The 13,164-nt window shown below is 34.8% G+C and overlaps 1 protein-coding gene across 2 annotated transcripts in view; it reads left to right on the forward strand.

The window, feature by feature from the left end:
* Positions 1-3,909: 3,909 nt before the first annotated feature.
* The window catches only part of LOC106054481 (tectonin beta-propeller repeat-containing protein 2-like), a 29,545-nt gene continuing 20,290 nt past the window's right edge, over positions 3,910-13,164 (forward strand). Inside the window, exons 1-5 of one of the 2 annotated variants that reach the window (XM_013210358.2) lie at positions 3,910-4,047; positions 7,256-7,559; positions 9,122-9,250; positions 10,935-11,066; positions 12,190-12,353. In XM_013210358.2, the coding sequence (XP_013065812.1) occupies positions 7,278-7,559; positions 9,122-9,250; positions 10,935-11,066; positions 12,190-12,353 (707 nt within the window). In that variant the 5' untranslated portion in view covers positions 3,910-4,047; positions 7,256-7,277. Of the gene's footprint in view, positions 4,048-4,798; positions 4,966-7,255; positions 7,560-9,121; positions 9,251-10,934; positions 11,067-12,189; positions 12,354-13,164 lie in introns of those variants that run through there. The other variant, XM_056022706.1, reaches the window with a different exon arrangement.

Genomic DNA, 13,164 nt, shown 5'->3' on the forward strand with positions numbered 1-13,164 from the left:
CGACATAATATAACATTTTTATATTAATTCAACTAATTTTGTTCACAAACTATGATTTCTCAATAAAAACGGACCGCCCCCCCCCCCCACTCAAAGGGTTTAGGTGGGAAGGGCAGAAGAGGTATTCGTCCCCTCCCCCCACCAATCGGCAAACAGGGAACGACATAATATAAAGATCGGTTAAAATATCAATAACAAGTTACAAGGATATAAATATTTAATTGATTTTGTTAGCAGGCTGTGATTTCTACCAATAAATTGGACCGCCCCCCCCACTCGAAAGTTAAGTGGTGGGGGGGGGGCGGGATTGATACCATCGCCCCCTCCCGACCCCACCAAATCGGCCAAGATACTAGAGGGGGGGGGCGAAATAATCTAAAAATAGGTTGAAATATAAATAATTAGTATATATTTTTAACATAAGTAATAAATTCGTATACAAATTGTGTGAATCCTATACTAAAGTTCGTCCGCCCCCCCCCCTTCGGGGGGGGGGGTCGGCCGAGTGGGGGGGGCGATCGCCCCTACCGCCCCCCCCCCTGGATCCGCCAGTGCGGAGGTCACGTCCTGAAGTTAAAACTCAAAGGGCGTCGATTTTGTTATAGATCTAGATTTTTAGTCACTGTAAATCTACGGTAGACACCCAGCTTCTTGTCCCAGATAGTAGGCCTACCCTATAACATAAGCTAAGATAATAACTAGCCGATAGCTCATTATTCCAGCCAGTTTTCTAAAAAAAAAAATGGATTACATAGAGGCCACTTCTTTATTTAGATGAACAACGAAAGATCTAAACGCGAGGACATTCACGGAATTAATTTTTTTAAAATAATTTACCTAAACAAATTTTAGTTTAGTAAAATGGGATGAGTACCGTGATTGAGATTCATAAACCGCTTGACTACCTATCAACGAGGCTGGAGTTCGACGAACCCCCTACTCGAGCCGAGTTGTGTTTGCTGAGCTCCTAATGGCAGCACGGAAACCTTCTCCCAGTTAACCCCGACCCCACTGTCACACCACTATTTGAGAATTGGTGACATTGGTTGGTAAAAGGATCATGAAATAAATGAGTTTATGGAGAACGTGATGTTTCACGTGGAATAGGGGAGTTCACAGTGAAATTATGGGATATTTTGGTCACATGATTAGAGAGCTGACCACACATGGGCAAAGAGTAGACCCCACTCAGAGATATGGTAGAAGACAGACGTGTCTTGTATTAAAGTTGAAAGTATTACTAGATATGCACTTATGAAGCATTATGTGGAAGATATGTTATATGATTCAATGATGGCTGAGATTGCCAATTATTGTGTGTTATCTTTCTATGAAGAATAAATATCGTCTGCTAACTATTGTGTATTTTATTGAAAACTACATATTGTGGTCTTATAACTCGGTAGATCTAGAGGTGGACATACGCAACAACAAACTTTGCATGTGTACACGATATTTAACTAATAAAACAAGATCACCATAATAATACCAGAAGAGGTATAAGAACAACGCTCATTCAAATATATAAAGTCCTGACACCCAACAAAAGAGACCAATTTAATTAAGCGCACCCTGGGCAAGCTATGTCATAACAGATGCGCGATACAAAAGCCATTTGAAAAGTTTCTACTAGGTCTATATTTGCTTGGATGGGATATTTTTAGATCAGCTCGTTGGTTCGCCCGAACGAGATTACATAGATCTACGCCCTAGAAAAGTAAATGGATAAATATTTCCCTCTGCGATGAATGAGACGGATGGACATGTAATTGAACACATTTTTTTTCATTGCTTCTAAGATTTATATTTGGAGAGTGTTAGAACAGAAATGAAGTAAAGGAAAAGAATATTTTTTGGTAAAAAATTGTGGGTTTAATTTTTTTTATCACAGCATTAAAACGTATAGTTTAGTCTTGTAACATCTAACAAAAAATATATATTCAAAACAAATACAGATGTGTCTAAAATTATTATTTCTTTTATATTAGAATTAATTTTAAGAACCTTTCAAAAAATGCATAATTATTAAAGCAAGGTGTCTACCCCAAAAAAAAAAATGGAAAACACGGTAAGCGGTCTAGAACACAAAAAAGTTTGGGAACCACTGCACTAGATAATCAAATCATCGTTATAAGCATTCAGTAGAGAACACTCGTTATAGATTGGTTTCAATTCAATACGACAGAGCCTAGTAACTAGAATATAAGAAATTGCATCCAAAGAGATTCAAACTTAGCAACACATAATAGTAGGATGAGTGGCCAAGAAGCTAAGTAGGCCCTACGCTTGGCATGGCTACCTATCAAGGGGTCCCGAGCAGGGCCGGCCTTAGGCCACTGCAGCCTATGCAGTCGCAGTGGGCCCCGCGCTTTCATAGGCCCCGCGCTAATTCTAAGTGTACATTATTAAATTAAACCATTATAACGTATATAAAATAACAGGGTTTTCGCGACCTCCTGATTTTCCAGGGCCTCCAGGAAATCTCATGAAAACCTTTTTTTTGACTTTATTCAAATATCCTGAAGAATAGACGAAATTGACATTTTGGGGTGCCAATAAATAAAAAGTGGCATTGCGAGCTTTCATTTTATAAAAATTTATTGCAGAGACGAAAGTAGGCCTATTTTCTAATTCAAAAAAAAAAAATAATTTTGACATTGTTCTTACCCCTACCCAGACTAGGCCCGCGCGATCCGTTTCGCATAGGGCCCCGCAAATGCTATGGCCGGCCCTGGTCTGGCAGAGTTGTGTTTTTAAAGGCAGCACGTTAAGCCTTCTCCCAGGTACACCCTTCACCCAATGGTCCACAAAGTCAAATGAGATTGTACCATATATATATAAAGCGCTCTGCGCATGCTATAAGCATGAAAGTTAGGCTATATAAAAGCTATTGAAAAAAAATAAAACACGCTGTAAGCATCAAAAAGACGTCTCGTAAAGAAGAATGGATAATAGACAAGAAAGTGCAACAACGAACATACCTCTATTGAAATGTATTCCAAACACAAAGAGTGCAGTTGAAACCTCAGTAGCATCGTAATTAACTTCCAACTTTTTAGAGAGCGAAACTTTGCACAGACGTGGCGAGGGAGGGCAATGTTGGGCCTCATGCGCCTGGCGCCACTCTGGAAAATATATTTTTACGAACATTGAAACATAATTACCTATTTCGTTTATTTTTTAAAACTATTTTTTTTAGCTGCATGAGACTTATTGGCACTGTTTCTTGCTAGATGTTTATTACTAGACTTCTATGTGTCAAGGCAAACGTCGAAGAGGATCATATGTAGTTGAACAGACTACGGGATAGGTGAAGAAAGGTACATGTGAATTAAAAAAAAAATGTTGTTTACAAATCTGATTCAAGATTATAGTTCAGTGAAAGGGTGTATGAGTGAAATTATGATAACATTATTCAACAAAGTAATTGGAAAAGACTCCTATATCTTATATTATAAAATACATAAACATAAATAAATTAATAAAATATCTAGATTTAGTGTCTAATTGTTTGAAGTTTCTCTTGTGTGGGTTGTTCAAACGTGATCCTTATCATAATCCGGGCTTATCACGAAAGGTTGATAAATAAAAAATAAATATATTTTTTGGTGCGATCGAAATTAAATCAATTTTAAACGTTTTATTGCACGATTTGCTTTTTTTTTTTTTTAATTTTTCAACCTTCAAAGGAACTTATAGGAGATAGAATCTAGATGTGAAAGCCTGTGTCCATTATAGATCTATAATCTCTCTCTCTTTCTCTGTCTCTCTCTCTCTCTCTCTCTCTCTCTGCATACAAAATAATGTCAAACTGAAAGGATTAAATAACGTTATCACCGAATATTTCTTAGAAAAATTCTGACACTCTCCCGTAAAAGAAGAGTTTCGCACTTTTAAACATTTGCCAGAAGAAAAGAAAGACGTAAACAAACTTTATCACATGACGATTGATGATAGTGATTAGTGTAGACTTGGATCTAGATCTATCTAGTCTACATCTAAAATCTAAAAGAAAAGTAAATGGGGAATACGTAATGAATGGTAATGGTATGTAGATCTAGATCTAGACTTGTTTAAATACAAGTTTTAGGTAAAGATAAGCAAAATTAACAACGATGAACCATCTTTAATCAATTATGAATTATCATATTCATATTTAATATTAATAAATTAATATTATGATTAATATGATTATGATCATATTTTTTTTAATGTCCTATTTTACTAATCATAGTATGAGTTACTATGAGTATGAGTAACTATGGCTATGCCGATGCCGCATACTATTACTAATCTATAATAGTATAACTAATAGCGATGATATGACTATGACTACTATCATTTACTATGAGTATGAGTATGCTGCACTAGATTTATTAGATCTCTATGCATTTTTTTCATGTGTTAATCTAGTAAATCTACTCTCTAGATCTAGTCATGCATTTGATTTTATTAAATTTTAATCAATGACTTAAATGTAAATGACTTAAACTCTGCCATTAGTACTATTAGATCTAGACTCTAGTAAAACTCTAGTAACTATAGTGTATGTATTCTATTGGCATTGGGCTAAGTTCTGAGTCTTTAAGTTGTTGGTTTTCCAGGCTGATTCAAGCAACCCATTCCATTCTCTAATAGTAATATACTAATAGACTAGGGTCCCTAGTAGGGAAGATTCAAGAAGGAGCACTTAATATTGTTTCTTTTACGAATTTGTTCTAGTGATAATCATTCTTATGTTTGAAACTTGATCTAGATGAAAGATCTATTACTCATTTATGTTTGTAAAATGTTTGACATGTTTCGGATGTTCCTTCAGAGTTGAAGATAAATACTTCCTAGTCCAAACCTCCCGCAGGACGACGGGGGATGGGAGCGGGCAGGGTTTGAACCCGGGACCATCGATAAATCTGAATGACAGTCCAGCGTGCAATCCGCATGACCAGGCAGCCATCCAAGGGCAGGGTAAAAATAATAATATATATAATAATTAGTACTAATACTTTTTTTTAATGATTTGTCTATGATACTAGATCTAGTGGTCTAGTCATAGTGGTGGACATTCAATTCTTATCTTATCTTATATAATACAGACGTTACTTCAAAAAAGAAGATGATTACGTCCTACGCGTCATGCATTTAGTCATGCATATTAACCAATGACTTAAATTCTGCCAAGTCACTGGCTTTCCTGGCTAGCTCAGGCAACCCATTCCATGCTCTAATAGCACTAGGGAAGAAGGAGGGAAGAAAGATGTCATTAGTGACATTTTAATTTTTTAATACTAATAGTCTAATAGTATAGAACTATCTTAGTATCTAGAGTGTAGACTAGTCTAGAGTGACTTGAGTCTGCTACCTGGTAATGTATCTAGCTAGCTAGAGTACTACATTCAACTAGATCTACAGTGGCTACAGCGGGATCACATAGAATAAAAAGTAAAGTTCCCCTTTCAGACCTAGTGGTCTATAGGGCAGATGATGTAAAGGTCATCTGATCCTGTCATGTCCTACAGTTAATGAGGGTGTCATGTGGCCAGCACAACGACCAACCGCCTTTACTTTTCCCCAACTAATGTCAGGTACCCATTAGAGCTGAGTGGACTCAGAGGCGTCCAAGGATCCCGAAATAAAAATCCCAGTCTTCACCAGTATTCGAACCTGGGAACCCTGGTTCAGAAGCCAAGCGCTTAACCGCTCAGCCACCGTGCCTCTGATCACCTAGAATAGGCTAAACCAACTGGCCTAGGATACCAGTTGATACTTCGATAAAAAATTCAAAACGATTACAATGCAATCGAACCTACTTAGATAGAGCTTAAGAAAGGCTTTCCAGTGATATCAATTTTAATTTGCTGACTTAATTCAGAGGGAAGTTATTTCTGTTTTAGCTTTCTTTAGCCTTTGTAAAGCAAAAAAAAATCTGTGACCGAAAAAACTGACTGATGAACTTAAATTGACTGCATTATAAAAAGTCTTTAAGATACTTCACACTCTTTTTCATTAACCTGTATTCTGTTAAAATTTATTAAAAGAATAAGACCCAACAATAAACTCTTTGAAAAATAGTGAGTTAAAATCAACAAAAACATTAAACAAAAATTAAAATGTATGCATTTTTGTCTTCTTATGAGCCAATACATCATAAATTAAATTCCTGAATTTGAATGTACTTAATAAATAACATTATAATTTTAAAATTTCTTATGAGAAAATAAGAAAAATGACAGTTTCCAGTAAATCACCGTGCTGGATGTTAGTAATAATAGATTTTAACCATCAACTTTGAAAATTAATATCTTAAAAGTGCACCAAGCTTTAAAGCTCAAAGTTAGCAGATGTAGAGTAACAAGCTGAATTCTATGCTAATTTTAATATCAGCTATCTTTAACGTGAGCCAACAGAATGGAATGAAATTTGAAATATACACATACGTCTTTGTTAATTATAATATCTTTAAAGTGTGCCAACAGAATTTAAAGGAAATTTTAAATATATTTATTTCTTGATATGATCAATTGTACCAAACAACATTGCTGTATCTTTAACAGGAAAAAAAAAAAAAAAGCCAACTTTCTCATAAACTTTTGTTTAAAAAAATTTGACAGATTGGCTTCAAAAGCAAATAAAGATTATCTCTGATATCTTATGTTTACACACATGCTGACACTTACTTAAGCCATTTTTTGCCAGATAAAAAAAAATAGATCTAGGTCAGTACCTACCACTAGGGTGCTAATAATCTAGAAAAATTCTAAATCTATAGACGCTAGTTAGTATTTTAAAAAAAATACTATTCACAAGTAGATCTATTTACTAAGCTGTCTAAGCCCTGCTCTAGCATCTATAATAAGTGTAGATTTGTAGATCTAGGTGTAAATAATTACAATATAACTAACCCTTCTTTTCAATGTAAGTTTTATAGTCAAGTTGGACTGTCAAACCACAACCGTTGTCATGTTCTTGTAGGCTGTGGCTAGAATGTAATAATCTTCATTTTTGAAGTAATGTTAAAAACTAACAAATTGAATAATTGTAAGTGTAAGTAAATGTAAGTCAAATGATAATAATCTTCATTTCTGAATGAACATCTAAAACTCAAATTACTAGTTTTTAAGTTTTAAAAAAAAATTCAAATTTATCCTGTTTCTATTTATAATTTACTACTTTTGTGATCTTTATGTTAATAGAATTTTGAGACCTCACATAGTAAAATTTGATTTCATACAAATGTCCTTCCTTCTTCGTTTCACAGATGCATTCATGAGGACACTTAAATGATGTCAGAATCCAGGGACACCACTAGGAAACAGACCCAGCATGAAGCAGAGGAGTCTCCGACTGAAAGTGCAGCGCAAGATCTACTCAGAGAACATGAAAAATTAGACTCTCTCTTATGCTTGATCCCTCGCAAGGCTCAGCATGGTATTCTGATGTCATGTGACCTGATTTTGACATGCATCGATGCAAACAGCCACTTTATTGCTCTAGGGTCTAATGTTGGGATAATATTTCTTTTTGATCGTAAACACCACACAATACAAAAATTCAAATCTGCTGTAAGTATGACACTTCTCCAAGACATTTATTTTTAATACATGTTTTCTTCTTCTATGTTTCCACATTGGAAGGTGAAATAAATAGTCTTTTACATGGTAAAAAATGTGCTGTGGTTTCTATATCAGCCAGTTCTCTATAAGTTTGTGTGAGATATCTTGGGGTAAGTGTACTTAAGCCCGGCCTCTGCTCGTTTGTAAAAAAAAAGTAATCATCATTCTCTGGTGCCACTCTGCGAAGTCATATTTGTCACTTCTCACCCTCACTTCAGGAAAAATTATGATATGACTTAGACTTAGGTCCTCCCTGATATGATCAGCAAATAATTCTTTGCCTCTGTATTCGACACAACAGAATGAGACAACACATTTTATGGACGCTGAAAATCTAAATTAGCAAAACATAACCTTGTGAAATGAGTCCAGAGAATGCCGACCATGTCCTTCAAAGCTGCACACTTTATCAAGAGGTCCAAACAAGAGGCTCCAGAATGTCAAGAAAAACTGTATGGGGAACTTCCTGGTCTGGAAACCACTCAGATATCATTTCAGATCTAGGATTCAGAGATAGGACTCTGACTCAGATCTAGGACTGGTGAGCTGAACAATCCAGATTGATAATGAGAATGCTGAAGAAGAAAGAAAAATATGACTCATTGTGACTTGCAGTCACTTATAATATTTCGTTTTCTTCTCATGGAGTAAAAGCTGAAAACGCAAGATAGAAGGACAGCTGTTACTTGTTCCTCAGAGAGGCGGGGCATATGACATAGTGAAGTTATTTGTTGTAAGGCGTTAATTATTATTACGTATCATTGTAAAGTGTATTCAGAAGTGGGACTTCTAATTTGTTCTTGAAGCTATTATTCAATTGTGTATTATGCCTTTATGGCTGGATTACTTATCATCTATTACTGTCTTCTATTAATAAATGTATTGTCTGCTAACAAGTGCCTTGGTCAGTGAATTTTAATGATTGTCTTGATACTAAAGACACAAGACACGCACAGGAACCCAAAGTAACATCCAGAGAATTAGTGATAATACTGGTGTTACAGTCCTGCTCTGAATATTATAAGAAGAGCAACTGGCTTAAAAGAATGCAGAGCCAACGAAAGGCTGAGAAAAGAAGCACGCTTATCTGCGATAGACCCAACCTACCCACACCATTTATGTGCCGGCTTTTTAAAGTGAGGGTTGGACTTTCTAGTTTAGCCATCTTCGAGTTCACAGGAACTGAGAATTGTGCTCATCTTCGAACAAAAGGGAGGAGTCATATTGTAAACAATCATTGGCAGCTTTCCTAAATTAAATGCAAATTTTATTTGATTTCATTATACTTAGTTTGATTTCATTATACTTAGTTTGATTTCATTATACTTTTTAAGCAACTTTTTTCCTGTCTCATTATGCTGCCAACTATTAAGGTTTTTATTTTTCTGCTCATTGTACTGCTTAGAGAACACGTTATCCAACTGCACTTACATATATTTGGTACAACAAAACTATCTTATATTATTAGGATGTTTTGTTTCTGTGTTTTAATTGAACAAATATTATTGCAGAATACTAGTGATGTTATCACTTCCGTTCGACTGCATCATGGGATAGATGATCTCATAGCCACTGGGACAGCCTCAGGAGATGTTACAGTGTTCTGTATGCCTGGCATCACCTCCATTCAGAAGAAACAGGTCAGTCCTTGATGTCTCATAAGTGTTAAGCATTGCATAGAACTCCAATTCACTTTAGTATCATAAGCAAAATAAAAAAAAAATACTTTAAAAAAAAAAAAAAAAAAAAAAAGAACACATATATATGGGAAAAAGCTGCATACTTATAGCCATATATCACAATACTGTAAGATGTGTTGCCCTTTATCTTTACATAGATCAGGATTTTTCATCTAATAGGGATTCTAATTACTGTGAAATTGATGGAAACAACTCCTATATTAGCCAAACAGCTTATGCCAGTTTAATAATCTGGATGGACTATAAAACTATAAAAAAAATGAATGTAATATTCAAAAGATGACTTGTTTCTTAACACTATTTCAAAGCTAGATCTGCTTGTGAAGTTAATGGATTTAATGAAGTGTTCATATTTCACTTGTACAGCTCTGTCAACAGACTATGATACTCTGGTGTCACACCGACCTTACAAAACCTTTTAACCCTTTCTCTCCGCAATTATTTTTCCACGTTTTGAAGGAATTCTTCAATTGCTCATTACTATTTCACTACCCCTGTTATGATTGGGCTTCAATAGCTTTGTTGTTTGTTATCCAGAAAATGTTGTATTTGGTATAGAATTAAAGGGAAATGCATGTTCTTTTTATATAATTCAAAGTCAAGTTTAAAAAATTAAACATTAATTTAATTTAATGAGGTCAAAATCAACGATGGTATCGTCAATTAGGAGATAAAGAGTTAATGAATTAGTGATATATAAATATAAGAGCATAGAAAAACAAGCTCGGTCTTCAATCAGTAAAGTCTCATATGTCATTTTAGTCTCTACAAACTTTATCTGAGTGGCATAAACCACTTGGCTACCTATCAATGAGTCTTGAGTTCAAATCTTCAATTCAACTGAACTTTGTATAGAGAATGGAATGGGTTGGATGACAGCACAGTGAGCATGGAAATGCACCAAACAAAAAAAGAAAAAAATTAAAACAATTAAAAGATGACCTCTGTATTTTAAGTCCAGGATAGATTACATGCATTAAGAATACAAATTAACACTGTGCGTGTAAACAATTTTATAACTGCCTCCAAAGTTTTGTTTGTTTCTAGACATAGTTGATTCCATTATGTCTCTGTTGTATCATTGTCAAACTATCAGTTGGCAGTCTTTGAGTTAACCTTTGTATCATTATCAAACTATCAGTTGGCAGTCTTTGAGTTAACCTTAGTATCATAGTCAAACTATCAGTTGGCAGTCTTTGAGTTAACCTTTGTATCATTGTCAAACTATCAGTTGGCAGTCTTTGAGTTAACCTTTGTATCATTGTCAAACTATCAGTTGGCAGTCTTTGAGTTAACCTTTGTATCATTATCAAACTATCAGTTGGCAGTCTTTGAGTTAACCTTTGTATCATTATCAAACTATCAGTTGGCAGTCTTTGAGTTAATCTTTGTATCATAGCCAAACTATCATTTGGCAGTCTTTGAGTTAACCTTTGTATCATTGTCAATCTTTCAGTTGGATGTCTTTGAGTTAATCTTTGTATCATAGTCAAACTATCATTTGGCAGCCTTTGAGTCAACAATTGTATCATTATCAAACTATCAGTTGGCATTCTTTGAGTTAATCTTTTGAAAAAAAATAACTGTTTACTTTTTTTTTCCACCTAACCTTTGACGTGGACAGCTTCAGAAGTTTGATGTGCTGGGACTGCATCGACACTATGTTACCTGCCTTGAGTGGAGTACCAATGGGATGAAGCTCTACAGTGGAGACAAGAATGGTCAAGTGGTCACAACTGAAATTGATTTCTACAAGGTGACCTCTCGATAGATTTGTTTCATTTATTTTAACAATCAATTTTTTTTCGTAAATTTTTGTTCAGCTGTGTCGAAAAACAATTTTCCTAATGCAATTTTTCTCATTAAAAAAAAGCTTGATTCTTTTGTTTTGTCGCATTACAATGTCATTAAATTAGTCCCTTAAATTAGGAGCATAAAAAATAAAGTTCCCCTTTCGGACCTTGTGGTCTACAGGGAAGATGATGTAAAAGTCATCTGATTCTGTGGCCTATGGTTAACGAGGGTGTCATGTGGCCAGCACAACGACCAACCACCTTTACTTTTCCCCAAGTAATGTCAGTTACCCATTAGAGCTGGGTGGACTCAGAGGCGACCAAACATCCTGAAATTAAAAATCCCAGTCTTCACCAGGATTCGAACCCCGGAGCATAATCCTAAGCCAAATTCGAATGATTAATAATAAATAAGGCTTGTCTTTTGAGTCCAAAGATTTATGAGGAGTGCAGTATTTCATGTGGCTAAACAGCCCTAGCTGTGACCTAATTCTAAAATCATATAATTCTAAAATCATATAGTAATCTAATAATAATAAAAATAATAATAATCTTTATTATCCGTAAGGAAATTTGTCTTACAATTTGTGCATTACACCAAACAAAAAACATTATAACTATAAGAAACCAAATGTACATTCACACCAGACTCACTCATAATTTACATGTGACAAAGTTTATACCAGATTGTTCTTATTTAATGATTTGATTGCCAGGGGAACAAAAGAGTGTTTGTGTCTGTTTGTCTTTGCTATCGGTGTCTTGTATCTCTTTTGTGATGGTAAAATCACAAAATCCTGACACAAAGGGTGAGTCTTTATTTCGAGGATCTTGTTAGCTTTTTTATAGATGTTTGTCTCAAACAACTGCCCAAATGGGGTAATGTATTGAAAGCATATACGTACAGTATTCCTATTCTACATCATATAATAATGCTAAAATCATATATTAATTCTAAAATCATGTAGTATTCCAATTCTCCTGTCATTTCCAAACATTTTCATATCTTTATATCCATTCCATTGTACAAAAATACCCACTATTCAACAACCTGTGTCATTATCCTGGTTTTCTTTGATATTTTAGGGTCAGTGCTCATCCAGCATCTTGTTGATAGAAGCCACCACTGAGATCATTCAGCTAGACTACAGACACAGGGCTTTGCTTGTATCCACGCGCCATCGAAGCTTCATTATTAGATTGGATTTAAAATCTGAAATAGTCAACATTGGAAGTAAAGACAGAAAAATGTAAGTACTATGTGTCACCAGTCGAGTCTGTGACCTATTTCGACCAGTTTCTAGAAGCGAGTTCAAACCAGTGCTAGTGTCCAGCGTAAACAAGTTAATTTTAGGTATCCAATCAAAGAAAGAGGTTAAGGGAAAAAAATAGCACACGTCAGCTTCTAGAAGGTCAAAGTTACTAAAATAATTAGGAGAGAAGTTTCCATGATTCTGGAATGTACGATGAAGAAGGTATAAATTAAGGGAAAGTCAGTTAGACTGGGTCCTCGCATAGTAGTAGTTCTTGTAGAGCAATGGTCCTCGCTTAGTTATCGCTTAAGTCTTCTCTTAGTAAAGGTTTAGTTAAGTTTTGTGATATTAGCGGGTCCATTTAATTAAAGTTTTATTAGTTGAAGTAATATTATCTGAAGTTATACAAGTTGAAGTTATACTTAGTGAAGTTTCATGTATCTTTAAGTTTTATTTATGAAGTATCAAGTCAAGTTGTTATTAAATTGAGAAGTTAATTTTATGTGAAAGTTGAAGAAGTATTATTAAAGAAGTTTGGAAGTAAATACAGAGAGTTCTTTCTTCATTTCATTGAATTATCAAGTTTGATCATATAATCCCCGGCAAGTGTGATCGTCACACTATGACTATCTGTTTTGATTTATAGTTTAATTTTTTAAAAATGTAATGCTAAAAAAGGAATAATTTTTTTTTATAAAGGTTATGCACATAGATGTATTGTAATAGTAAGTAAACTTTAACTTTGGGGGCACCACTGATGACTTGTGATCTGCCTATAAGCAAAGTAAATCAAACTTGTCAGCTCACT

The sequence above is a fragment of the Biomphalaria glabrata genome, chromosome 3, assembly GCF_947242115.1.
Source record: "Biomphalaria glabrata chromosome 3, xgBioGlab47.1, whole genome shotgun sequence".
Lineage (NCBI taxonomy): Eukaryota > Metazoa > Mollusca > Gastropoda > Planorbidae > Biomphalaria > Biomphalaria glabrata.